Here is a 25,580-nt window from a genome sequence, read left to right on the forward strand (position 1 = left end):
TAGGTGCGACCCAGAAGAGCGATAGACTCGCAAAAATGGATCATTGGGCTAGCAGTTATCGAACCCCGTCTGTCGAGATGTGCATCTGATTGTTTGGATCAGCGATCGTCTTATTAGTTTCACTCGCGTAGTGTAGCTCATGCAGATAGATTTCGACCGAAAGATGGTACCGTGTGCTTATAAAAAGAGAGGGTGAATCCTCTTGATCAACACTCAAATAGTTGATGTGGTCGTAACTGCTCTGAAAGTCTTCCATAAGTTTGTGTTTCGCTCATACTGGACCACAGCAAGCCGATGACCATGACTGCGTCGGCAGATGACTACGTACCAGGAACGGTACACCTGGTGGATTTGCAAGGAACAGTCCAAGCTCGCCACGCTGGTGGTGGCAAGGACGATATCGTCCTCGTACCTCCTCCATCTGACAATCCTGATGACCCGTTGAACTGGTCACCAAGACGCAAACAACTTGCTTTGTTTTGTCAGTGCGTGTACGTGGCGGAAATCGAGAAGTGTTCTGCTGTGTGAGTGCTGATGAGATACTGCAGCTATATCCTGGCTATCGGATATGCTTCAGCGGCCATATACTCAGTCATCGTGCCCATTTCGGAAGCCACGAGTCTATCTGTAGGAGACTTGAACGCCGGCACTGGTTACATGTTTCTTGCTTTCGGGTGTGTTGCATGTCCTCGATCTATCCTTCAGTGCCTTGTGTCTTTGGGGAGAATACTGTCTGACTTTCTGACTCTTTAGTTGGGGCTGCTTGTTCTGGCAACCTATTGCCCAGCAGTATGGCAAGCGTCCAGTATATCTGCTGGGTCTTCTGACCACGACTGTGAGTGATGCTTTTGGAATCTGTACCTCTGCGACATAACGCTAACAGACCACCCTGAAGGGTATCATGATGTGGGCTCCATATACAACGACCAACGGTCAGTGGATCGCCAACAAGATCTTACAGGGCTTCTTTGGGGCACCAATTGAATCTCTGTGTGAAATTTCGATTTCGGACGTTGTAAGTAGATCCCAGTCCAATGTATGTGTGGAAGCAAATATGAGCTCTGACAAATGGGAAAGTATTTCACCCACGAACGTGGGACTTACATGGGAGTATACGCACTCTTCTTGACCGGTAGTAACTTCGTGGCACCTCTCTGCTCGGGTTTCATCAATTACGGCCAAAACTGGCAATGGGTCCTGGTGAGTGTGTCTCATGAAGATGATGTCAATTATGCTGACAACTCGGCAGTATTGGTGTGCAATATTCAACGGGGTAGCTTTCATCATCTGCTTCTTTCTCATGGAGGAGACCAACTTTCATCGAAAACCTCTCCTTGGAATTGAACCAGACGCACAAGGCACGGAAGACGAAGCCACTGATTCAAGGGTCACGGATTCTGGAGACCCGGAAAAGCAGCCCACTGTGCAGAACTCCGTGAGCCCAACCACTTCCACACCGTATACCAGGAAGACCTACTGGCAGAAACTCGGCTTGATTCGAAAAGAAGACCTGAAGAAGAAAAATCAGCTGAAAAGCATGTTTATTCGGCCATTGCTCTTTCTCTCATTGCCTGGCGTCTCCTTTGCGGGTTTCATGTATGGCGCTATTGTGTGCTATTTCAATGTCCTGAACGGAACCACCTCGCTCATTTTATCGAGTCCTCCGTACAACTTCCCCTCTAGCATGGTTGGATTATCTTATGTTGCTTGTCTGATCGGCGTGTTTTTGGGGTAAGTGACAACATTAACGCATCATCATAATCCCGTTACTGAGGGAAAATTCTAGGTCTTACTATTCTGGCATCCTGGGCGACAAGCTGGTCATCTGGAAAGCCCGAAGAAATAACGGTGTCATGGAACCAGAGCATCGGTTATGGCTATACTGTGCCTTGGTGGTTCTGATTCCTGGCGGCTTTCTCATCTGGGGCGTCGGTGCAGCTCACAAGGTCCACTGGTTTGGTCTCGTCTTCGCCATGGGTATGCTGGCCGGTTCGATTTCCATCGGCTGTCAGGTGCCATGTGCCTACTGCATTGATTCCTACAAGGACATCAGTGGCGACGCTATGGTGACCGTCATCCTCATTCGGAACACAATGAGTTTTGCCGTGAGCTATGGGTAAGTCCTGCAAGGTTTCTCCCCTTTATCTCTCATACGGACATGATGCTGAGATATATATACGCAGAATCACTCCATGGGTAACAAACATGGGATATCAGAACGCTTTCCTGGTCGGCGCCTTCGTGTCCATGGCACAGATATTGGTGTTCTTGATCTTCATCAAATGGGGCCGTTCGATGCGTAAAGGCACAGCAACACGGTATAAAAGATATGTGATGGAATTGGAGGCAGACGGTCTGAAGCATTAAGCTCGACGGATCAATGTTACACACCGACTTTCGGACGGACCAAGCACTGAATCTGGTGCAGCAGAAAGGAACAGAGCATATCTTACGATCGACCTTATTACTCGCAAAGGAAATCCGAAAAAAGATATCCTATACATCGTCAACCATTACTTCATGTCCGACATAATAACATTGGCGTGATAACCCCTCAGGATGCTTGCTGTGACATCCATCTCATTTCATCATCAAGGCATTTCTTTCGTACATGAATTTGAACAAACGCAAGGTCCAAGAGCGCTTCAGTGGTGTAATCATACATTTCTTTCTCGACGAACTCCAAACAGCCGTCTTCATGCCGCATCTGCACTTTTTGTCCGTGCATTTCGGAATTGAGCAGAGGCCGTCTGTCCTAAAACAGATAGTCTAACCCATCACCAACGTCCTCCTGATGGTCAGCCGGCTCTTGATAGTCTGGGAGAGGCCTTCCATCGCCATCCTCAATCGCCAGTGGTGAGATCGAGTGGATAGAGCAACCGCCTTCCTCATTGTCTTCGACGTCCGCAGCATCTTCGTCTCGGAAATACTCCTCGAAGCATGCTTCCAGATCGCTCGAGTCCTCGTCAGCTTTGGAGCTAGCCTCGTCTATTGGTTGAGGGAGAGCAGAGGTTAGACCAGAAGTCTTCTTCGGTGCAACCTTTTCTCGCGATTTGCCCTTGACTGCTGCACCTTCTTTGACGCTTGGCTTCGCGATGGCTCCCTTCTGAGCAGCAGAGGATCTCTTACTTGCTGCTGTGTCCCAGCCAGATTCCTTCTTCTTTCTCTCTGACATGCGGATGTTGAGATCCAAGCTATCTCTATCCCGTCGATTGGAGATCTCTCTCGCATATTCAGGGCTAGGCTTCATTCCCAGGGCTTTGGCAAGATGTAAATTGGCCAAAGGTCCTTGCCACCGCTCAGTCTTGGCCCAGAACTCGGCCGCAGTGGCGCGCTTCTTGGGGGGCGGTGGGGAGGTGCCTGCGTCGGGCACCTGTGGTGGAGAGAACTCTGGAGTAGACGAAACGAGAGGCGACGTTGTGGGATTCGTCGAGCTTGTTGCCGGCGAAGTCTCGGTCTGTTCTGCAGATTCACTGCGAGAACGACGGCGCTGGCAGCGAGTATTGTTGGCCTGTTGGAGTGCTGCGGCTGGTGCTGAGACTGGTGCTGCTTGGCCGACGATTTGCCCTGTAGGCACATGGCCTCCTTCAAGGCATGTGACATTCTTGAAGTGATCTTGAGCAACCACGTCGTCGTCGACACTTGTAAGATCAACAATTTCAGTTGGCTGTTGTTGTCTTTGGATATTTGGGTGTCGTAAACCGACTTCGAAGTACTGACTAGGACTATTGTCGGGAATGGTGCTGTTTCTATTGTTGTCTCCATTTATCCTAGCCTTGAGACCCTGGTAGTATGCGATCAGATAGTCACATCGTCTCAGAATCCCAGCGCTCTGCTGGTATTGGGGGTTGTGAGGGTTTATTGGCTGAATTCCGCCGTTTGTGACCTCAAAGGCAAAGAAGTTCCTCATTTGGGCATACCTATGTGATATGGTCCGGCCTTCTCTCAGTAATCGGTCGTTGAGAGCCCGAAGGTGGTTGTTGTCTTGTTCTAAAGTCGCTATACGCTGTTGAAGAGCTGTCATGGCGTCTCCCTGAACAGAATCATTCTTATATTGGCAGAAGGCTCCTTGAAATCCATCGTAGTCGCTGTCTGAAAGAGGTGCCGTAGGCAAATGTGGGTTGCAAATGTATCCAGGTGCCACATTGTTTGTCATGGTTGGAGGAAACGGGTTGGTAGGCTCATGATAAACGTCAGCCATACCGTTCGAGGGCAGCATGTTAAACGCATGGTGGCTGCTGGTAGCAGGGAATGACTGGGAATTGTCTGGGTTGTAGGTGTTCGCCATTCGGGAGGGTCGACCAACCTGGTGGTTGAAACGGTTGTAATCCATACTGGCAAAGAAAGAAGAACGATTACCAGTGGGTGGATGAGTTATCACTTGAGGTGTTCGAGGAATGAGCGGCACAGGCTTCGCAGCTTCGAGGACTTGCTAAAAGATCGAAAGTACCCAGGAGGCTGTAGAGGAGAGCAAGGTCAGCGAAAATTTTTCAGGAAGATGGCAGTTGAAAGACTCACTGAACCACTATTGCTGTATAAGGCGTTCAAGAAGGCCCACAAGCATTTCCTACCACCAAACTCGGAAGTTTCTACCTTGAACCAGTCTATGGTGCTCTGAGGTGGACTCGATTTCAAACTTTGATGCGACACACACGCCTTGGTAAGAACTCTGCGGACTCACAGGCATGTTCTCCGGGGGTGTTGTCACGATCACTCCAGGCAGCGCAAGACTGGACTTCTTTCAGTGGCGGTCCAGCGCTTTGCTCACCTGGCCTTGTACGGGCGACAGGCTGATTGTCCATGGTGAGGACCGTGGGAGTGGGTACAATGGGCTGATTGGCCATCTCGGTGAGTGATTGTGAATCCTCAGTAGGGTCAGTCTGTCTTCAATAATATATGATATTCATTAAATAGTAAACCTGTATGACACTTCACCTACTGCTAATATACACCAACAGTGTCAAACGTTGGTGTTTGTCCAAACGAAACAACATCAACCCGATAACGATCCTTATCGATAGCACAACATTTATTGGACAACCGGAACAAAATATCCGACGATGGCCGAAGATCAGCCGATCGAAAGAGTGACAGCCTTGATGGCTTTGATGGCCATGATAGCATATTCCTCCCCCCAGTCTTCCACCGACGATTCTCGCCCATTTCCTCCGCTCCCAGGAAGAATTCCGGTCGCTCACAAGAAGCTCAGCACGTTCTTCGAGGACTTGGAGGATGAGCAAAAAGTCAACATGAGTGTCATTCTCTGTACTGGTATGCTGAACTGAAAATCAGCCCTACTACTCGTATCTGCTAACGATGGTTGTCTGTAGCTGGCTATGACCACACAATCCGGTGCGCATGAAGAGACATCACATCCTTCGTGTGTGTATGCTGATTCCGTCTGACTCTAGGTTCTGGGAGGCTCTCTCTGGCATCTGCTCGCGAACGATCCAGCATCCCGAATCCCAAGTCAACCGACTATGCATCACCCCAGACAAGAAATACCTAGCTGCAGCCGGTCGGCATATGGTGCGCCTCTACGACATCAAGTCGAGCAATCCAAATCCTATCATGCAGTTTGAGGGACACACAAACAACATCACAGGAGTCGCGTTTCACTGTGAGGGCAAGTGGATGGTGACCAGTTCTGAGGACTCCACCGTAAGAGTTTGGGATACACGTTCAGGCCAGATCCAACGCAACTATCAACACACTCACCCGGTCAATGATGTTGTCATTCATCCAAATCAAGGTGAATTGGTCAGCTGCGATCGCGGCGGAAACATTCGCATCTGGGATCTGGGTGAGAGTAAATGCACACACCAACTCGTTCCTGTCGAGGATGTCTCCATGGCCAGCGTGAGTGTTGCGAGTGATGGATCTCTCCTTGCCGCAGGCAACAATCTAGTGAGTCCACTGGCTTCGCATGCCTTGTCCGGAGCAGGCTAACTGTGACCTTAGGGCGATGTCTACATCTGGCGCATGTATCAGAATCATGACTCGACAACTCTCTTGCCATGCCGCGTCTTCAAGGCTCACAAGGACTATCTGACTCGCTTGTTACTGTCCCCAGACATCAAGTTGCTGGCGACATGCAGTGCCGACCACACAGTCCGAATCTGGAAAATTGACATGAACGAAGAACACCTCGAGGTCATTCCCGAGTCAGAGACTCAAGCCGACGGTGCGAACCCAGCCATGTCTCAGAGTCAGCCAATCCTCAACGGCAGCTCAGGTGAAGCACAGCCACCAGCAAACCCTGTTGTCCCAGGCGACCCATCGACCTACTTTCAATCACGATCGACCGGTAGCTTGACTTCTGTCTCACAGTCGATGTCGGCATCCTCATTCCGTGCATTGAGCGACTTGATAGCCACTCGTCGTCCTCTGCCTTGCAATGCGAGTTTAGACAACCATCAGCGCTGGGTCTGGGATTGTGCATTCAGTGCAGACTCGGCCTACTTGGTGACTGTCTGTAGCGACCACTACGCTCGTCTTTGGGAGTTGGCTACTGCAAGTATCATTCGACAGTACAATGGCCATCACCGTGGTGCTGTTTGCGTGGCTCTCAATGACTACTCCAACCCACCCTAGGAAGGTGAGGAAGAGGAGATGAAATGATTTCCATCTGCAGCGATGGCGTAAGGCGTTCATCAGGGTTACCACAAAAACATTGCGTTATGATTTGGCATGGACAATGTCTTGGCTTATTGGGCATAGCATACTGGGGGTTGACATGGACATGAATCACAGGTACACAACTGTACTTGGCGGTTGAGCTTTCGGCTTCCGCTTGCCACGGCCTAAGAACGATCAGGTTGGCGAAGGGCACAACGTTGGGAGACCCTCCAAAAGGTCAATGGGCTGGATTTGTCGAGATTCTTATTATGTAGTATTACGGATTGATACCCAGAAGAGCACTTGGGATGAGCCTAGCCGTCCTTACAGCGGATTTCGCCAGGATGTCCTAATACAGCTTGAAGCTTACACAGGGTGCCGCCCATGATTTTCCCTTGCTCCAGATTTTTCAACTTGTGCTGTTGTAATTCGCCTTTCCCAGATCGAGATGTCCATATTTTTAGAAACATACAAGCATGAGCCTCATGCCTCAACCAGTCGGAGCACGAAATTAACCACAACTGCTGCCAGCAGCGCCAATGCCAGTACTGTCGGTCCGATCCTGTCATCGAATCCTCCTTGTCCTCGAACCCGAATGGACTTTGCCCGCCAGTGGAAGGTGAACAGGGCGTAGATCATAGCCGCCATGGCGACCAGGGTGAATAGACCTGCAGAGATGCGGCCTACCTTGTCACCAAAGTTGAGAAGGCCGACAGCTAAGCCGCCTAGGATAACGGTGAAGTTGAGCCATGAGAGGAATGTTCGCTCGTTTGCGAAAAAGACCTTGGGTTCGACACGGGTGGGGAGTGCAATACGTTTGCCTAATCACAATGATAGCGTCAGCATGGTATCGCATTGAAACCACACCCAGAAAATAGAGGCTTGCTTCTTACCTGGGGCACTTTGCAGGAGGGGTTGTTCGGACATAGTGTTTGTTTGCTTGTTTGTTACACAGACGGATCGGTGCCCAGAATTGCTAAACCAATTGCTGCGGATTCGGCGAGTGATGGCACCAAGTATCTGGATATAGGTCTCGGTGACGGGACTTTTTCTCTCTGTTCTCTTGGGTCTAAGCCGCGTTCAAAGATAAAACCTGGAATCTTAGATGACTGTAACTCCTCCCGGGTATCTGGTGTGTTCGACGAAGTCCTTGTGTATGATTGACCAAGGTACCCAACTCTTGCAGACCTTGGTACCAACCAAGTCTCGATGCCAAACCCCAATCTGAGAGGGAGGGACAAGCAGCAGACAACACAACGAGATTTCCGCCCGGTCGACTGCAGGTGGTGAAGATGAGTCGGGCAAGTGCAGATAGTGCCGTTTCAATTGGTTTGCTTTCTCTCTGATTTCGTCCTGCCGTTCAGAACTCGCACCCTGAATTTTCGTGCAGATAAAATTCGCAAAGAATACAGATCCAGCGTCGGACCTTTTCAAAGCTATACACAAAATACTTTCAAGAAGCTAGGAAAAAAAAGAAAACCCCTCTCAGGCTTGAGCTTCTTGTCGGTCGCTTGCACAACGAGGTCATTGGTGGGGCTATTGATTCGCGACTGCACCATTCGCAGCGACAGGGACCGACACGTGCCATTCGAGGTTGGAATTGCGCTCGAGTGAGTAAAATGCCGGCCCTACCGTTTGTACGGAAGATCAAATCAACGCTGGATGCTGGACATTTGATTTCTAGTTCCCCACGTCGAAATACACATGCCACACAGCCGTCAACAAACGACGAGCAAGCACCAAGCACTCCCACACGGCTTGAGAAATCCCAGCACAACCGTCTACATACTAGGGTATCATCGCTAGGAAGCCAGAGTTTCAGCACACTCCGGTCCCAGCCAGAACGTACCTTTGTCGACCTCCGCAGACGACTTGCACGCAAAGCATCTGTGTTTAGTTTGCGAGCAAAGAGGTGGAAAGCAGAAGTTCGAGGTCGAGAGCGAGAACGAGGGCAAGAGCAAGGGCAAGAGAATTATCCAGAGAGTGGTGCCAAAGGGACTGAACAATTCGTCCAGCAAGAGAAGGTTTTGGCCCGCGAAGCGAAAGATTGTTCAGATCTCGAGGTTCGGTCGGACGTCTACGACAAGGCAAACGAAGGAGATCCTGCTCCTCCAGGAAAAGGCCTCGACACCCCTTCAGCTTCTTCCATAGCGACCATCCCTTCTCCACATATACAGTCCTACTCTGTACCAGCAAAGCCCACACTTTCAGCTGTGTATCCTGGTCGGCCGCTCGACCAAATCGATTCGGTTCAAGCACAGATTCTTGGTCAACAGGAAAATTACGTCTGCAGAGAAATAGCAGGCGGAGTAATCTGCGTCAACATGTCTTCCGAACAAGCACCTCCTCCTGTCCCTTATACCCGTCTGAAGGAGATTACAGAAAATGTACCATTTCCCCTACAATGGCTCTCTCAGATTGCCTGACGTGAAGGCTATACGCTGATCTTATCGCTGACTCTGAAAACTACCTAGGCCTGCTCTACCGCCCTCTCGAATGTGACTGCATACTCTCATACTGATACCGAGTCTTGGAACACGACAATAATAAACAGCATTCTTGGCGCTCTGGTGGAGGATACTTCGAAATCTGGTTCGGCTTCCTCACAGCCACAGTTCAAATACGTCGTCAACAGCACCATCATCCAACACGCGTCCTCGTCGTCGGAAAGTCCCAAGACTGCAGGTCGTCGAGGCATGCACGCCGCCAGTGGTGCGTACTGGAACAACGAAAAGGATGGGATGTGGAGCTACAAGTACCCTGGGGCCGAGAGCAAGGGGCTTGACGTGGTGGTGGGCATCATTTGGATCTGGGTTGGAACAGTATAAAAAGTGTCAACTGTACGATTGTCATTCCCAGTCACGTCGGTATAGCACAGATTGTAGAATGCTTATTGGTCACCCTCGCGACTTAAGAGGAAGGGGAGAGAGTCGTATGTGTATATGAAGTAAAAACCTTTCTTGAGTTACTAGCCGTGAACCCCTTTACGGCGTAGAGGTATGTGTCTCTCTGGTGTTGCTTCTCGATTCCGCTCAATTATCGACAGGCTGGCGTCGTACAAGGCCATCGCAGTATGATTTCACCATCTGGGTATTGTACAATACTCCTTGTGCCTCGTTCCGTTCCGAGAAAGTTTGCATACCCGTACAGCAAGCCCAGATGACAACGCGTCTCGGTCCAGGACGGAATTGTAAATGCCTTACGGAGTATTCATACGGATAGGCTCATTCCGACTCACGACACGAGGCTGCGAGGTTAGGTAGACATCTACCTAGATCCCTGCACGACGGTTGGGCATTGTTGATCCTATACCCTTACCACATAGCGACTTAGTTATTTTCGTCATCAAACAGGCCCAGGTATCAGACATCAAATATCACTCTAGAGCACTTGTACCGAAGCAGAAAAAGACACGACAAAATGTCTCGACCACAACATAGCCAAGCTTGTTGCACGTTGGTCTACCCCCCGTCATCATGATAATCCAGGTGATCCTGGTAATTCCAGACATGGTCTACTGACCCCTTGATAGAACCCCTCCAGTCATATCAGAAGGGTACGAACCCAAGGGTCAATGGATAGAACTTGATGGCACAAAGACCTGTAAGTCTTATCTCTGTTCGTTCTCTTACACCATGGACGGGTTTTACTCCTCCATCTCCAGAGGCTGAGATTATATGACCTATCTCTCTTTTCCCGCTTGTGTCTCCTGCTCAAGTCCCGCCGACCGGCCCAAGAAAAAGTCGAGACCACGACATACATGCGTTGTTCTAACCTCTCTGTCTGCCTGGCACAAAAACAGACGCGACGGGGCCTTCGACAGCCACGCGTGCCATCTTGACACTGTACGACGCCTTTGGATACTTCCCATAGACGATACAGGGAGCGGACATTCTTTCGTCCATGCTCCCCGACGCCATTTTGTTGATGCCGGATTTCTTCGGTCCCAACCCTGCCGACGTGAAGCTGTTCCCGCCACGCAACCCGGAAGAAACCGCCGCCGTGTGGGAGTGGTTCAAGACGTACGCGACGCCCGACATGCATCTGCCCAAGATCCCGGGCCTTTTGGCCTCGGCAAAAGACAAGTACCCTTCCGTCGACGGTGACAGGTGGGGGATCATGGGGTACTGCTGGGGAGGCAAGATGAGTTCGTTACTCGCCGTCCAGCAAGCCCAAGCCCAGGCCTCGACGACTGGCGATCATGCCACCCAGGGACAGAAACCGCCCCAATTCAAAATCAGTGTCATCGTCCAGGCTCATCCAGGTTTGATCGACCCCAGCGAAGCCGCCGAGATAGGCATCCCCGTGTGCATGCTGCCCAGTATGGATGAGAACGCCGACGAAGTTGCCAGGTATGATGCGAATTTGACCAAGGCTCCCAAACATGTCGAAATCTTCCCCGACCAGATCCATGGTTGGATGAGTGCGCGAGCGGACCTGAGCGACCAGAGAGTCAAGGACGAATATCAGAGAGCATATGGGATCGCGGGCGAATGGTTCAAGAAGTATCTGTGAGGGAAGCGCACAATCTTGGGACTGAGTTAATCCAAAACACCATGTTCTTCATTGCTGGCAACCACCGTGAAAACTAGACCTAAAACTCCACCATCGGGGTATCTCATGCTAGGGCATCATTCAACATTTTGTTGCGTTCCTCTGGACCCGTCTATTGAACGGCTCGTTTCGTCGCTGCTATCATCTGTGCAACGGCAGGGTCGTCGTCATCAACCACGATACCTTGCTCACGTAGAGTATTGGTGTATCTTCGTTTCAACCCTTCGTCATCTTCGTCTTCTCGTTCGGCGTCTGGGTATTCATCTCCGTCAACCGCCTCTTCTTCTTCCACTTCCTCGTCCGAAGTTCCTTCTTTTGCCGCTCGTGATTCTGATGCTTTCGGTCGGGGGTTGACATTCATGTCTCTCATAACTTTGGTCAAGTCGTGCTCACGTTTGGCAGCACTTTCGGCTTCTCGCTCTTTGCGTCGCTTCTCTAATTCGGGTCTGTAATCACGCTCGAACTCTTGCTTCTTCTCCTCGACCGCCTCGAAAAAGTCGTCAATACCGTCACCGGTCATACTCGACACGGCAACCATGTTCAGATGGGAATAGAACTCTTCAAGCATCAGGCTCATACTGTTGAGCAGGCTCCCCATGTAGCCGCTACCGCCAAACCCTTCGCCTCCAAATACGCCCTTGCTCTCTTCTTCTCGTAGGGCTTCCTGAAACTTCTCAAAGTCTGTCATCCACTCTCTCGCAAATTCCGCATCCTGAACGTCGGTCTTGTTGAACACTAGGATCATCGGTAGTTTGGTCTTGTACAATATCGAGCATGCGTACAGCATATTTGACATGAATGTCGAGGTTGAAGATGTCCGCGGCGTATCGATAATGTATGCGATGACCGTGGGGAAACTAGAGGCAAGGGATTCAAGTAGGATGCTGCCGGAAGCAGACCAGACGAACACTTCGATTTGCCCGGGTGTGTCGACGAGGAAGTGCTGCGGAGGAACGATCTTGCTATCCGCGGGAGGGTTTGCGCGCTTCTCGAGTAACGTAATGATCTGGTCGATCTTGGTTGCAAAGAGGTTGAGCGAAGTAAGAATGCCACCATTTGGACCCAGGTTATATTGTTTCATAACTTCCTTGTAATTGATACTGTCTCTGATATCGATGTTCGGTTGGAATGGGACATTGAGAACCGCGGGATCCAGGTTCAAAACGTAGGGTTTCTTCTTGTTAACGTGAAGGTAGTTGTTGATGCGCTGCATGAACGTCGTCTTGCCGGAGCCTGTACAACATCAGTCTTTCGCCTAATCGCTGTATTTCGATGGACCTACCGGCCATACCGACGCACACGACGGCAACTGGTGAAGTCGCCATTTTAACTAGTTATCGCTATATAGGTAGCGAAGGTAGAATTGTCAGCGAGACTCGAAGTGGTGGAAAGTGAAATGGAAATTCCGCGGTTTTCGCTCTTGGAGAAATTTTGGTGAATGACGCAGCTGCTTTTTTCCCCAGCGACAACATCATCCCACTACCAACACCGCACCAAGTCTAACAGCTGCACACCCCTCAAACATGACTCTAGACGACTTTGAACGGGAGTTGGCGGAGCAGAAGGAGACAGAGAGAAGAAGAGAAAAGCGAAGAGAACACGAAAAATCCTCCGACCGTCACCACAAACATCATCACCACCATTCCCATCGGAGCTCGAGGCACCACGATTCGCATTACGATGAGGGTCACCGGTCGAAAAAGTCAAGACACTCAAGAGAAGATGATACTTCAGAAAGCAGGCATAGACACAAACACCGTCGACACAGCAAAGGTGAAGAAGACCGGGAAGAGGAAGAACCTACTCAGCCTGAATCGAGTGGCCTGAAGCGCGATTCCTGGATGGAAGCACCTTCGGCATTGGATGTCGACTACGTACAAAGTAAGAAGCCCGAGCCATCTCCGCCTAAAGGTACGAGCCTCGGGGCCAACTTTGAATTGAAAATCCACGAGAAAGAACTCAATCATCACCTACGGGATTTGCAGGATGGAAAGCTGGTCGACGAGCTGGAAGACCAGCCTGCTGCGCATGAAGTTGACTATGTGTTTGGGGATGCTGGCTCACAATGGCGCATGACTAAACTTAAAGCCGTATACCGACAGGCGGAACAATCAGGACGCCGTGTAGAAGATGTCGCTTTGGAACGATTCGATTCTCTGCGGGAATTCGATGATGCAAGAGAAGAAGAAATAGAGTTGGACAGGCGCAAGACATATGGAAAAGGATATGTTGGAAAAGAGAAACCCAGTGGCGAACTTTTCCAAGAACGCAAGTTGGACGCAGGAATACGACGTCCTCATCCACGCGACGACCAAGGCGAGCCTGATGAAGTCGTTGAGCAAATGGCTGTCCCAGCGTCCGAAGGGGCAGCATCAGGCCCGAAGGTCGATCAAACAACGTTGAATAAACTCAAAGCTCAGCTCATGCGAGCCCAGCTACGTAAGGATCCCAAGGCAGCCGATCTCGAGCGCGAATACAACGAAGCCGTCGCAGCATTTTCCGCCCAAGATCCCACGATAGTTACGCTGTCTGCAATGGACAACCGCATGCTCTCTTCCGCTCCGCGCAACGAAGTTAAAGCGGTGACAAACCGGCGTGGTGCTGAACGGGGCAACGTCGAGGAGAACGAAGATATGAGCATCGAGGACATGGTTCGCGAAGAGCGCCGCACAAAAGGTCAAGCAGGCGGCGAAGGTCAACGCATGGCCGATCGGATCGCCAAAGACGTCAAATTTGACAACGATCTGGACTACATGGACGAAAACGCAAACAAGCTGGCGAAGCGAGTTCACAAGTCGGAGACGAATCTCAGGAACATCGCCATCAACGACTATCAGAAGATGCAAAGAGTTTTGGAAAACTGTCCACTGTGCTTTCACGAAGATACAGACACTCCTCCGGTGGCGCCGGTCGTGAGTCTGGGCACTCGAACATTCCTTACGCTTCCCACAGAACCTGAACTTTCTCCGCAAAGCGCCGTGATCGTGCCAATGCAACACCACACCAACCTCCTAGAGTGCGACGACGACGAGTGGGAAGAGATTCGGAACTTCATGAAATCCCTGACGAGGTTGTATCACGAACAAGGGCGAGACGTCATCTTCTACGAAAACGCAGCCTACCCTTCTCGCAAGCCGCATGCCGCTTTGACCGTCGTGCCGCTGCCGTATGAACTCGGAGAGACGGCGCCGGCTTTTTTCAAAGAAGCTTTCCTGACCACCGAAGACGAGTGGAGCCAGCACAAGAAGATTATCGATACGCTGGCGAAGTCGAAGCAAGCTGGGTTCGGGCGGCTCGCGTTCCGCCGCAGTCTGACCAAAGAGATGCCGTACTTCCATGTCTGGTTCGAACTGGACGGTGGCATTGGGCACGTCGTGGAAGATCCGGACCGGTGGCCCCGTGGGGATCTGTTTGCGCGCGAGATCATAGGGGGTATGCTCAGTCTGGAGCCGGATGTCATCAAGAGGCAGGGAAAGTGGCATCGCGGGCATGATAAGCGTGTCGATACTTTCAAGAAGCGATGGAGGAAATTTGATTGGACTAGGATCTTGACCGAGGGTAATTGAATGGGACGTATAGTGGACTGTGCGAGGGGCTGAACCGAGTTGGCCAACTATAAAGCTGCGCGGCATTGGGGTGGTTTGACATTGGCGTCTACTCCTACTGGATGGTAAAACTGATTATACGTTTCAAAGCCATCTCGAGGTCTTGCGCGAGATAACCCCGTCGTAACAATTCGAGTAGAGGAAAAACCGTGTGATGTAGGCCAGACGACAATCAAAGCCGTGACCTTTTTGATGGATTCGTATACGATGATACACTTCAGATGCTACCATCTAACACATTATAACTTTGAACCCAACCAAAAGTACAATGATCCCCTCCGCATTCGCGTTACCAGTGCTGGGAAAAAACCCAATCCCACGTGGACGGGACCAAAAAAACCAGCACCGAGGGAACAAATGAAACAGAACAAAAAGCACAAACTCAATAAACCATGCTGGCAAAAAACCAATTCTGAACGCAAAAATTTCCTCGCCATCTTGAGATGTCTAGGGTGGTCCTCCGTAGATATTTCAGCAATCAGGAAGAGAGCCAAAGCATATCTTGCAGGGCACCCAAGACGCAGGTCACGCATGTGTCGAGGTCTCCGTCAGTAGTCGTCTCCACGACTGAGAATCTCCTTGTGCGTTTCGTGCAAGATGAGAGTCTGTTGCGACAAGATCAGTCACAGAGTTAAATCGCGATGCAGATTGAAGTCGCCAGTCTAGCCGAGTTCGCGAGGAGTGATGCAAAAAAAAAGGACAAGAAGATATCAGGGACAAAAGACTTACATGTTCAAACTGAGCCGAGTATGAACCCGGAATGTCACAAAGAGGTTCATATGCTTCGACGATCCCATGTGATATGAGACTATTCATCTGTTGTACCCATATGTATCGTCAGTCATGACCATGAAACCTTTTTTTCCCCCAAAACTCCTTTCTTGATTCGAGGGTGATCACTCACACCGGCCAGGTATCGATCGACACCTAGTCTTTCAATATACCGACGACAAAAGACTATGGTCCCGAAATTCTCACGGATGGTCTTGTGGAGACGTCTGGCCGAGGCCAGGGGCAGAGACACTTTCAGTGGTGCATCTTCTTTGAGTCCGTAACCGTATATTCCGGCCTAGAGGTTTCAAACACGTCAGCCACCGAGTCGGAGTAGGGGTAGCGTCGTGGGCATAGTATGAAATAGGTAGTGAACAGATATAGAACCAAAAAGAAAAAGACTCACGTCGTCATATATGTATCCACGACCCGTGGTACCAAAGGTCTCGATGGCAAAGACTTCACCCTCTTCCATCTTTGTGGTGTCGGAATTTTTGACGAACGGAATCGACTTTCCTCCATGGATGTGGTAAGACGTGATGTTGTGCGCGGAGAGGTTGCGGATCGGCTTGACCGGGTACGTTTTACCTCCGAGCTCGACCTCGTAGCTCTCCATCGCTTCTTGGATCGCGGCACTGACATCACATATGCGAACGTCGATTCCGGCGGCCTAACATACAATTGTATCAGAATCAGGAGGTCCTGGTTCATTTTGTCGTCAACGTGAGGGGGCTCCCTCTTACCTTGACACCCGTGTTTGTGGCGTCTTTGACTGCGGCCAAGAGATTGTCATAAACCGGATCGAACGACATGGTGAATGCACTGTCGACGATCCAACCATTTATGTGGACGCCGAAGTCGACCGTCATGAGATCCTTCTTCTGGAGCACGACGTCCTTCTGGCCCGGGTTGGGCGTGTAATGGGCAACCTGGTTGTTGAGGCAGATCCCGGTGGGGAACCCCATGCCGGCCTTGAGACTGTCGCCGGGTTCCAGACCGTCGTGGCCCAGGAGCGCTCTCACGCTGTCTTCGAGCCCGTTCGCGATGTCCATCAATTTGTCGCCGGGCTTGACGGTCCGTTGGACCCATTGCCGGGTTTGGCGATGCACCTCGGCGGCCTTGCGGTAATTCTGAAGAAACACACCGTCGTGCGAGTGTCGAAGAGCGTCGTAGCGTGCTTCACCCGCCGCCGCCGCCCTGGGTCCCTTGGTGTACAGCTGGACTTCGCCCTCGAAGTAGTCGCCGTTGGGGAAGAGGTCGCTGAGTGGGATTCGTGGAGGCGAAGATTGTTTCGAAGGAGGCGAGGATGCCGCGCCGTCCTTGTTGTTCTTCTTCCTTTTCCTGGGCTTGGACTTCTTTCGTTTCTTGGGTGCATCGGTTGGGGCACCTTCAGTCGACAGTGGCGTTTCTAGCGTGGCCAGGCTCGCTTCCTTGTCGTCGTCGTCGTCGTCGCCGTCACCATCATCGTCGCCCCCAGCGTCCCCGAGACAGCCATCTCCGTCTCGCGATGTGTGCGCACCACGGGGCTCGCCACCAGCGCGATTGATCTCAATGGGACCGTTTGCTTCGCCTGGGCAAAAATTAGGCCGCGAAACTCAGGCCACAGACAGTGTGATACGTACCATGACCTCCGTGATCACCGTTTTGAGGAGTTTTTGATCCCATGGTGACATTGACGATTCCGGCAAGCTAAACGATCAATTTTCGCTAGATTCTCTCAACAATTCGTAGGAAGTGGAAAAGGAAAGATGGATGTAAGACGAGGATCAAACGTGGTGTGTGAGATCCCCGCAAATTCCTTTTGGCAAGCTTACTAATCGTATTCGTACTTGTACAGCCTTGTTCTCATTTCTCTCTTCCTTCGTCGTCAAGATCCTTTAATATCATTCCTAGGGCCTTGACTAATTCTCCCATCTCCTTTATTTGTGAATCACGTTGTGGAATTTACTAATCGCTCTTGACTTTCCTTTTGCCTGTAAACAATGTGTTTTAAGATTCAACAACCCAGGGCGCTGCTCTGGTACAGTAGCCGAAAGCCAGACTAAATCACAGCGAAGGCAGTCCAGTGGAAGCTCTTCTCATTCGAGTCTACCCTGCTATGCTCTGATATCATCATTCTCAGCCATCTACCAGGTAGGTCCTCAACAGGTCTGTAGCAGTATTTCGGGGCCATAGTTTTCTATTCCAGCTAGTCACTCTATACGATCCAGCTCAATTCTTCCTTGACTGTCACCTCCCAGATCTGATCGATGGCCAACACGATGATCTTGTTCCCTGCGAGAGCGAAATTCGCAATCGGCACATCTGTCTTGTCGAGCGTCTTTGCATTGATGAGACCGAGCACCCGTCCATTTGCATCCCGACACACGATACCTTCAGTTTCAGCTGTCCACACTCTTCCTTTAGCATCAACCTTGATACCATCTGGCACGCCGGTCCTCGCGATCGAGAAGAGACGTTTGTTCACAGGAGTGATCGTCTCGTCAAGGTCCCAGACAAACACCGCAGCCGACCCAGTGGTATTTCCAGGTCCATGGCCCTGGAGGTTCGAGACAGGTGAGTCTGTCACGTAGAGTTTCTTCCCGTCAGGAGACACGGCCACACCATTGGGTGAGTTGATCTCTGCGCGTGAGATAACCGGCTGAAGGGAGTTGTATGTCGGATCGAAGCGCCAGATTGCGTTGGGAAGCTGAGCTGGGCCGGTAAAGTTGAGCTGGGCGCTATAGTCGACGTCGGTGAAGAACATGACGGGGTCGGACGAGTTGTCTGGTCCGGTGGTCCACGCTATATCATCTGGGCCGTTCAAGCGCAGACCGAAGAAGGAGTTGACGACTGTTGTGGTCTTGCCAGTCTTGGGATCGATGGCCAAGATACCGCCGGCGTAGGTGTAATTTCCCCAGTGGCAAATGTACACTTTGCCGTTATGGTATGTCCCGCCGTTGGCAACAAGCACTGGTTCTGTCAGATTCGGCACGGTGACTTCATTGCTGGTCAAGTTGATGTTGAGCACAATACGGGGGGACTGAAAGGAAGTCAGGCCGGTCTCTTTGGGGTCAGACCCGGTGAACCACACGCTGTTCAGGTCTGGAACATAGACACCCGCTTCGTAGGCAAATTCTGCCTCGAGTGGTCCGGCGATAAGGCGGACAGAAGGAGAGTCGCCGACCAGGTTCAGGAACGCCTTAGAGTATGAGATGAAGGTCGCATTTTCGGCCTGGGCAAGTGAAGCGTGGACCCCAGATGAAGGGGGGAGGACGGTGTCGACGAATGAGAGCGAGTAGTTGCTCGAGAACGTCGCCGGCAAGAGAACAGTGTCGCTTGGTGGGATAGAGACGATGGAATTGTTGGCAGTACCATTCGAGGCTTGGGAGAAAGCGGAATTTGCCAGGAAGCTTGAGAGCACAAGATGCTGGAATACGTGGTATTTCATTTTGACGGACAACAGCATGAGATCTTGCGATTAAGAGTTCTCATCCGCAACCACAAGCTTCCATGGCCCTGCTTTTAAGCATCGCTTCTCTCTTACCGTGTTTGGTCATACTGTTCTGTACTCCAGCCGTTACGCCTTGGTGAAGCTTCCCCAACGTACGGAGGACAGTATTGACCCCACATACAAGGTAGAGTATGACTTCCCCAGAGGCCACCCGATGCGCATAAAAGGCGTCCTATACGAGGATTGCGGCGCCGTGGCTGGCAACCTACTCCCATCCGCTCCTTGGCTCGTCATAGATGTTGAACGTGTGACGTTAATAGACTGGGAATTCAAACATTTGCCCCAATGTTTGCTCAACCGTCCCATGGGGGCTCAACTTGGGGTCGTGTTGGTCTCCCATTTTCCGCTATGATTGCACCCAGACCGGCTTATGATGGCTCAAAAGAGGTTGAGGCCTGCAAGAGCTTTGGCCTGAAATCAGAAAGATTCGACAGCAAATATTTGGTGCCTAGATCTGAGTAGCTGGGTGAGACAGATCTGTCGTTACGCTGCCCACTCCGTCCCGGTCTGTGCTATCACATTCCTCAGCTACTCAACTTCTCTTCAACATCTATAACAGCCAAGGAATGCTGTCCCGCATTTCCCAACATAGGAAGCTTGAAGTGAGCATCAAGACATCACTACCAATACTCGATATACCCCAACTGGGAGGTTAGTAAGTGGACGCTACGGGTGAAAGAGGATAATAGCTTGTATCTGGTGCGGCTTGGCTGATGGGACAGTGCCACCAGCGTCTTTTTGTGTCGATGGGGCTCGGTGGAGGTGGACGAGAATCAGAATGCAAGTATCAGTCCTCCAGCAGAGCCTCATGTCTCTGGGGTTCACGGATCCTCCCAACCTCCGGGACGATAGACTCTACGGCAGACGGGAGCTCTCGACACTTAGCGGAAGGAAACTGGACAGAAATAGCTACCATCCGAAATCTCTCTTTACCCAAATGTTCATACCAACTTTCTGGCCGTCTTGAACCGGAAGACCAGCATGTCTGAGTCGCTCATCGCCATAGCCGATAGGTAACAAGTTGACCCAGAATACTCCCGATCCTTTCCTCGGCTTGAATGATATGCCAGAAACGCTCTTGTTGTCTCCAACGTGAGCAAAATCAATCCTCTCGTTCCAAAACTCTTCCGGCTTCAGTCTGCCTTGCTGGGCCGCGGACTCGATCGAAAAGTCTAGGTCTGGAAACTCCGTTCCTCCGCCTGTGCATTCGTCTTCTAGGTAGATAAAGAAGCTTGCGACTCGGTTGTAGTATCGACCTTGGCCTCTCCCTGCTTTTCCCTTTCCCGGAAGGTCATCCCGGAGTAACGTGTCGAACCAGTCCATGTGGTGGTGATAGTACTGGCTAGGCAGGTATTTCACCAGTTGGATCTTCTCGAGTCCATAGTAAGAAAGAGGCTCGGGCATGCGAGGTGCGGTCGGAGGGGCAGTCTTGGTCACATTCGAGAGGAATTGGAGAGCTCGGGTGGCGATGACAGACGCAAGAGGACTGTCGTCAGGAAGGAGACAGGAGGATGAGGTGCGGTGCTTCGGAGCTTTGTCGTCTGGGCTGTAGACTTGTGAAGGGACGAAAAGAGGCGAACTAATATGCACACAGATCAGCACGTTCAAATGAGAAAAAGAGTTCCAAACCGCACCTGGTGTTCAAGATCTCGGCGATCTCTGCTTCTGAAAGAAAGTCGTCCAGGTAGATCACGGGAGGGTCATCAAGAACAGTTGTATAAGAATAATTCTGCGCCACGGCCAGTGCCTCGATACGTAGCTGCTCCTCAGACACCTCGTCCGGGCCTAGAAATGGAAGAGAGGACCGCAGTGAAGGGACAAGCATGAAAAGAGCCGCCACGAGGGCGACGAGAATGGAGAGGACACTCCATGTCTTTACCATTTCGGATCCAGAAGAAAGACTTACATTGTTGTTGCAAAGCAAGTATGGAAAACATGGAATCTCTGCGGAGTATCGAGTACTGGACCGCCATGAACCTCTGGGGGGCCCACTCGATAGCGGAATGGCGAAATGTGTTGCGTGGACGAGGCCTTCCGTACCCAAGCAAGACGCAACGTTCGATGAGTGTCTTGGACGGAGAAATGATTGTTCCCCTCCACCTACGGACTTTCATTTCTCCGTGGTCCGTGATGTGCAATGCGTCTCCCTACATACAAGGCTTCCAATATTCGTAGTGCGAGTACCTTCATTCGTTCGATCTTATCTATACTGCTACCGCGTCCGAGTGCCCCTGGCATGATCTTATGGTGGACTTTCAGAATGTCCGGATTGTTTCGATCGGTCCACTCCGAAAGAGTACTAGCTGTCAACCAGAAGTATTCGGTTAAAAAAGGTACAGTTGGGAATCGTGACGGAGTATCTAATTCTCCAGGGTTTCCCAAAACACAAAGTCCGATTCAATGAAAGAAATAAATCAATCGATCCAGATGGAGATTGGATGTGAAGCTGATCAATACAGAGTATCATTGTCAACATCATGGGTACCCATAGAAGTTATTCGAGAAGGGATGGCTATAAAGTCGAAGTCGTCCAGGCGCTGCCTACGTTTCCAACTCGTCTTTCATTCGAACCCACCAATTCACCGGCAATCGGCGTCTGATAAAATACAAACAAACACAGCTGAAGTGACGGTCTTTGCTCGATAAAGGACCATGGACTTGTTAGCTCGAGGAAACGACGCCCTCAATACCAACCCTCCCATTGGGGTGGACTTGAGCCTCTCCGTCAACGGTTCCGACTGGCTCTGGGCTGTCACGGCCGTCCATCTATTGTTTTTCGTAAGTTTTGTCCACACTTCACCTTTCTCAAGTTCAAACCCCTCCTAACTCCTCCTGCTCGTCAACACACTTTGCATCTGAGCCCGGTTTCTGGACTGACTGACTGCCTTAGTTCATCGTCCTGGTTCCATCCTTCACTTCTCCCGAAAGCAAGAGAGTTTTCAACTATACTCTGTCCATTGCCTTGTTGATCGGCTCCGCCTGCTACTATGCCCAGGCGTCCGACCTCGGGTGGGACGCTGTTCAGCAAGAGAACGGCCTTACGCGACAGATCTTTTACGCCCGGTACATCAACTGGACCGTTTCCTTTCCGGCCATCGCCCTGTCCCTTGGCTTGATGTCGGGCGTTTCGTGGACCACGATAATCCTCAATATTGTCCTCTCGTGGACTTGGGTACTGACCTACCTCGTCGGGGCGTACACCACCACCGCCTACAAATGGGGCTTCTTCGCTTTCGGCACCTTTGCTTACGTCATTCTCGCCATGAGCACGCTCAACGAGAGCCGTGAATCGGCAGAGGTTCTGGGCTACTCTCGCCATTACATGATCCTCTCCGGCTGGGTCAATCTTTTGTGGCTCTTGTATCCTGTTGCCTGGGGCTTGAGTGAAGGTGCAAACGTCATTGGCGTCACCGGAGGCTTCATCTTTTTCGGTGCACTCGACGTGCTTCTGTTGCCGGTTTTGAGTGTTGGCTTCCTGGTTCTGTCTCCCGGCTGGGATTGGGCAAAGCTCCAACTCGACTTTAGCGAATATCGCGGCGTCCGATCGATCGACAACCAACCTACCAAGGAGACTGTCCCTTCAACGGAGGATAATAATTCGACGGCCATCTAATGTCTCGCGGCTAGGCTAACGGAAGAACGGATTGTAAGGTGGGAAAGGTCAAGAGCCTGTTGGTCACAGGAGCATTTGTGTCAAGTGGATTTTTCTTGTGATGTTCAAAGTCGTTCATTTCCAAAACGAAAAAGCACTGCTTGCATCCCGGCGCTCGCTGTTCTCGAGTTGCATCTTTGCTGGCTCTGAACGACTCTTTCATATTTTACATTTGGATTTGGGCTTGACTTGAAAGTCTGCAATAGAGTTATTGGTACGGATAGAAACAATTAAATGGGACGCCTTGTTGTGAGTACGTGCCTCAATTCAGGTAATCACATTGGATTTTGGAACGTTTAGACACAAACAAGGCGGCAATTCTCGGCCACAACGCATCGGACCGACCAGAAAGAGACGATAATTTTTAAGGCAGCAGCATTGCAAATACTTGCAAGAATCTTTCTGTAACTTTCACCGGCACGAGACTAACAACCCTCACGGCACTCGTAGGGACAAAGCTCTCGATCTTATTTAGCAGAGCTACGGAGTGATTTCTCTCCGTCCCCACTTGAGGGAAAAGGGCGAAAAGTAGAAGCAGTGGCTCTCCCATGAGTAACAAAAGGCCCAGGTAAGTACTGTACACGCTTATCGTGGTCGGTCCACAGCTGTAGTTCCATTACTTCTCACCACAATTTCTTTACTTCTTTGTTAGGCAACATCATGGTCCCCAGTGCGGTCCAAGGTGATGGGTCGGTAACCCGTGGTCGACAGTTGCCTGGAGCCGCATGTGACGAGTGTCGGCGGCGCAAGTTACAATGCGACCGCCAAAAGCCGCGATGTGGTGTTTGCCATGAGTCGCGGACCATGTGTGAAGTCACCCAGCGTGGTGTTCGGGGGCCCAAGAGAGGACATCTCAGGGCATTGAAGGACCGAATTCTGCATTTGGAAACCATGTTGGCGACTCGGCAGGGCGGACAGCAGCAGCAGTTGGATGATGCTCCTGTGTATTCACCGGAATTTTCACGGTCGGAACCAGGGATGGAGGAAGACATGGCTGAAAGGGGCAGCGAAGTTGACGATATCTCTGCTCCATTTTCGCTGCCCGGGGGCGTAGCATCGGCTTATGACCCAAGTGCCTTTCTTGCACCGCCTTCTCTGACGGGGTCGAGCCGGGAGCAGGACAAATCCATGTCGCCAGAGATAGGCGGGCTGTCCGGCAATCATCTGCATATCCCGGAAGTCATGCGGGATGAATTGTATGTTGACCACCAAGACGGCTACCTGGTAAAGCCGTGTGCTTCTGGCCTACTAATCCGTTGGATACAGAGACCAGCTCTACTGGGACCGTGTGCACCCATCAATACCCATACTCCAACAACGGCGGTATTTGTCGTGGACCAAGTTCGGCCTCAAGTCGTCCGCTCAAATGTGTCTGCAATCTGCAATGTGGATGCTGGCGACCTTGTTATCAGTTCAGATACGTAATTTGACCGACGCTCTCTACCGCCAGACAAAGCAGATGCTAGTCTCTCAAAATTTCGAAACCGACCACAAGGATGACGGATGTGACACCGAGATAGTGCAAGCTTGGTTGCTTGTTGCAATTTACGAATCCATGCGCGCGTCTCATAAACAGGCGTGGATGAGCGCTGGTCGTGTATACCGCCTCGTCCAAGGGTTTCGCTTCCACGAACTCGACAAGACAGGTACAATCATTGAACATGAGGATAGCAATGACATAGTCAAGATAGAAGAACAACGTCGCCTCTTCTGGATGGCCTATCTGCTCGACCATCTGATGAGCCTGCGGAACGATTGGCCGATCACTTTGAATGAGCACATGGTAAGAAGGGACCGTTGTGATTTGTGACAGAATGCGGAGAGACACTGACTTGTGCAATCCTTATCGTCTCCATAGATCTGTACCCGCCTGCCAGGACCGGACGCTGACTTTCAGAGTGGGCGACCGGTATCTGGATCTTTCCTCTCTGAAGCAATCACGGAATCGAGTCCAAGATTCACGTCTCCGTTTACCGAAAGCATTGTCCTCACCACTCTTTACGGACGGAGCCTGCTGCGGAGCCAACAACATAGCATCCTGAGCGTCTATGGAGATGGTGGCGACTCGGACTGGCTAGCCTGGCATCGGTGGCTTGACAATACTCTCAAAATCAGACTTCAAGTCGTGGCGCGCCTCTGTGCATTATCACAAACCGCAGCATCGGATCCGTTTTTGTTGTTTACGAATATCTTGGGCCATGGAGCAGTTGTATATCTCTGCAAATGCGCAATGCAGTCCGCGGCAAGCCTAGCGAGACAACCAGATGTTTACGCTGAGGTCCTTCAATGTCAGGCTCGGGCCCTGGCCGCCGCCACTGCTGTCGTTCGTCTCGCCAGCGAATTGCGTGAACTCCATTTCTCAAAGGTGAGTTGAATCCGATGGCACATGGCAGGTATAAGCACAATCCGCTGACACAATGGAAATGACAAAGATATATCCCCTCATGCCCATACCCTTATTTGTTGTTGCCGAGTTCCTTTACGAGAATCTTACCGATGTTGGGCCTAACCAACAATTGATTGGTGAACTGCTCAATGTATTTCGTGATCTGAAAAACATTAACAATCTCGAACAATGTTACCTGGATTTGCTGCCGCGATCATGTGTTTCCAGGACGACTGCGCTGCTTAGCTACACCAGCAGCAGTGCCGATTGAAGCCTCAGCAGAATGTGGAAGGCACTAGCTAGAGAAAGCTGGAGCAGACCAGAGACAGCTGAAGACTATGTGGAGGAAGCTCTGTTCATTGCCAAAGGGGCGTGTCTCCAAGGGAAAGTAATGGAAGACAAGAAATGAGAGAAGGGGCCCTGCTCAGCGCAGCTATACGCTTGGCCTTTTCGATGCGGGCTCGTCGAAATAATCCGCGTACACGTTTCCAAAACTGTGAT

The 25,580-nt window shown here is 51.0% G+C and overlaps 12 protein-coding genes across 12 annotated transcripts; 6 read left to right on the forward strand and 6 right to left on the reverse strand.

The window, feature by feature from the left end:
* Positions 1–2,755: 2,755 nt before the first annotated feature.
* Positions 2,756–4,844, reverse strand: PV06_05152 (uncharacterized protein; the record flags this gene model as incomplete). Its single annotated transcript, XM_016406128.1, has 3 exons — positions 2,756–4,432; positions 4,519–4,604; positions 4,682–4,844. 3 exons carry the CDS (start codon positions 4,842–4,844, stop codon positions 2,756–2,758), a joined length of 1,926 nt encoding a protein of 641 aa, XP_016264334.1.
* Positions 4,845–5,060: 216 nt separating this feature from the next.
* PV06_05153 (uncharacterized protein) lies at positions 5,061–6,993 on the forward strand (the record flags this gene model as incomplete). Its single annotated transcript, XM_016406129.1, has 4 exons — positions 5,061–5,271; positions 5,331–5,352; positions 5,412–5,907; positions 5,962–6,993. The coding sequence occupies 4 exons, from the start codon at positions 5,061–5,063 to the stop codon at positions 6,592–6,594; spliced, it is 1,362 nt and encodes a 453-aa protein (XP_016264335.1). The 3' UTR covers positions 6,595–6,993.
* Positions 6,864–8,121, reverse strand: PV06_05154 (vacuolar transporter chaperone 1). Its single transcript, XM_016406130.1, has 2 exons — positions 7,512–8,121; positions 6,864–7,439 (listed from the first exon to the last, which is right to left on the reverse strand). The coding sequence occupies exons 1-2, from the start codon at positions 7,543–7,545 to the stop codon at positions 7,102–7,104; spliced, it is 372 nt and encodes a 123-aa protein (XP_016264336.1). The 5' UTR covers positions 7,546–8,121; the 3' UTR covers positions 6,864–7,101.
* A 116-nt stretch (positions 8,122–8,237) lies between these two features.
* On the forward strand, positions 8,238–9,571 carry PV06_05155 (uncharacterized protein; the record flags this gene model as incomplete). The annotated part of the gene is made up of 2 exons (XM_016406131.1): positions 8,238–9,005; positions 9,093–9,571. 2 exons carry the CDS (start codon positions 8,238–8,240, stop codon positions 9,444–9,446), a joined length of 1,122 nt encoding a protein of 373 aa, XP_016264337.1. The 3' UTR covers positions 9,447–9,571.
* Positions 9,572–9,911: 340 nt separating this feature from the next.
* On the reverse strand, positions 9,912–12,550 carry PV06_05156 (uncharacterized protein). The gene is made up of 2 exons (XM_016406132.1): positions 12,455–12,550; positions 9,912–12,405 (listed from the first exon to the last, which is right to left on the reverse strand). The coding sequence occupies exons 1-2, from the start codon at positions 12,495–12,497 to the stop codon at positions 11,285–11,287; spliced, it is 1,164 nt and encodes a 387-aa protein (XP_016264338.1). The 5' UTR covers positions 12,498–12,550; the 3' UTR covers positions 9,912–11,284.
* PV06_05157 (uncharacterized protein) lies at positions 10,522–11,133 on the forward strand (the record flags this gene model as incomplete). Its single annotated transcript, XM_016406133.1, has 1 exon — positions 10,522–11,133. One exon carries the CDS (start codon positions 10,522–10,524, stop codon positions 11,131–11,133), a length of 612 nt encoding a protein of 203 aa, XP_016264339.1.
* A 101-nt stretch (positions 12,551–12,651) lies between the features above and the next one.
* On the forward strand, positions 12,652–15,034 carry PV06_05158 (uncharacterized protein). Its single transcript, XM_016406134.1, has one exon. It carries the CDS (start codon positions 12,696–12,698, stop codon positions 14,736–14,738), a length of 2,043 nt encoding a protein of 680 aa, XP_016264340.1. The 5' UTR covers positions 12,652–12,695; the 3' UTR covers positions 14,739–15,034.
* Positions 14,930–17,291, reverse strand: PV06_05159 (methionine aminopeptidase, type II). The gene is made up of 6 exons (XM_016406135.1): positions 17,171–17,291; positions 16,292–17,118; positions 15,955–16,218; positions 15,682–15,846; positions 15,507–15,593; positions 14,930–15,382 (listed from the first exon to the last, which is right to left on the reverse strand). The coding sequence occupies exons 1-6, from the start codon at positions 17,211–17,213 to the stop codon at positions 15,326–15,328; spliced, it is 1,443 nt and encodes a 480-aa protein (XP_016264341.1). The 5' UTR covers positions 17,214–17,291; the 3' UTR covers positions 14,930–15,325.
* A 314-nt stretch (positions 17,292–17,605) lies between these two features.
* PV06_05160 (uncharacterized protein) lies at positions 17,606–18,978 on the reverse strand (the record flags this gene model as incomplete). The annotated part of the gene is made up of 1 exon (XM_016406136.1): positions 17,606–18,978. The coding sequence occupies one exon, from the start codon at positions 18,976–18,978 to the stop codon at positions 17,746–17,748; it is 1,233 nt and encodes a 410-aa protein (XP_016264342.1). The 3' UTR covers positions 17,606–17,745.
* Positions 18,979–19,950: 972 nt separating this feature from the next.
* PV06_05161 (uncharacterized protein) lies at positions 19,951–20,923 on the reverse strand (the record flags this gene model as incomplete). Its single annotated transcript, XM_016406137.1, has 2 exons — positions 19,951–20,620; positions 20,676–20,923. 2 exons carry the CDS (start codon positions 20,921–20,923, stop codon positions 19,951–19,953), a joined length of 918 nt encoding a protein of 305 aa, XP_016264343.1.
* A 310-nt stretch (positions 20,924–21,233) lies between these two features.
* On the forward strand, positions 21,234–22,965 carry PV06_05162 (uncharacterized protein). Its single transcript, XM_016406138.1, has 2 exons — positions 21,234–21,819; positions 21,932–22,965. The coding sequence occupies exons 1-2, from the start codon at positions 21,694–21,696 to the stop codon at positions 22,652–22,654; spliced, it is 849 nt and encodes a 282-aa protein (XP_016264344.1). The 5' UTR covers positions 21,234–21,693; the 3' UTR covers positions 22,655–22,965.
* A 388-nt stretch (positions 22,966–23,353) lies between these two features.
* Positions 23,354–25,573, forward strand: PV06_05163 (uncharacterized protein; the record flags this gene model as incomplete). Its single annotated transcript, XM_016406139.1, has 4 exons — positions 23,354–23,889; positions 23,960–24,476; positions 24,552–25,058; positions 25,126–25,573. 4 exons carry the CDS (start codon positions 23,354–23,356, stop codon positions 25,348–25,350), a joined length of 1,785 nt encoding a protein of 594 aa, XP_016264345.1. The 3' UTR covers positions 25,351–25,573.
* Positions 25,574–25,580: the final 7 nt, after the last annotated feature.

Source organism: Exophiala oligosperma (genome assembly GCF_000835515.1).
Source record: "Exophiala oligosperma strain CBS 72588 unplaced genomic scaffold supercont1.4, whole genome shotgun sequence".
Taxonomy (NCBI): domain Eukaryota; kingdom Fungi; phylum Ascomycota; class Eurotiomycetes; order Chaetothyriales; family Herpotrichiellaceae; genus Exophiala; species Exophiala oligosperma.

Coding starts and splice junctions, on each gene's coding strand:
- PV06_05154 (XM_016406130.1), bottom strand. CDS start 7,545: ATGTCCGAACAACCCCTCCTGCAAAGTGCCCCAG. Junction 7,440..7,511: donor CCTCCTGCAAAGTGCCCCAG/GTAAGAAGCAAG, acceptor CATTGTGATTAG/GCAAACGTATTGCACTCCCC.
- PV06_05156 (XM_016406132.1), bottom strand. CDS start 12,497: ATGGCGACTTCACCAGTTGCCGTCGTGTGCGTCGGTATGGCCG. Junction 12,406..12,454: donor CGTGTGCGTCGGTATGGCCG/GTAGGTCCATCG, acceptor GATGTTGTACAG/GCTCCGGCAAGACGACGTTC.
- PV06_05158 (XM_016406134.1), top strand. CDS start 12,696: ATGACTCTAGACGACTTTGAACGGGAGTTGGCGGAGCAGAAGGAGACA.
- PV06_05159 (XM_016406135.1), bottom strand. CDS start 17,213: ATGGGATCAAAAACTCCTCAAAACGGTGATCACGGAGGTCATG. Junction 16,219..16,291: donor CCACAAACACGGGTGTCAAG/GTAAGAGGGAGC, acceptor ATTGTATGTTAG/GCCGCCGGAATCGACGTTCG. Junction 15,847..15,954: donor GTGGATACATATATGACGAC/GTGAGTCTTTTT, acceptor TGAAACCTCTAG/GCCGGAATATACGGTTACGG.
- PV06_05162 (XM_016406138.1), top strand. CDS start 21,694: ATGGACTTGTTAGCTCGAGGAAACGACGCCCTCAATACCAACCCTCCC. Junction 21,820..21,931: donor CCGTCCATCTATTGTTTTTC/GTAAGTTTTGTC, acceptor TGACTGCCTTAG/TTCATCGTCCTGGTTCCATC.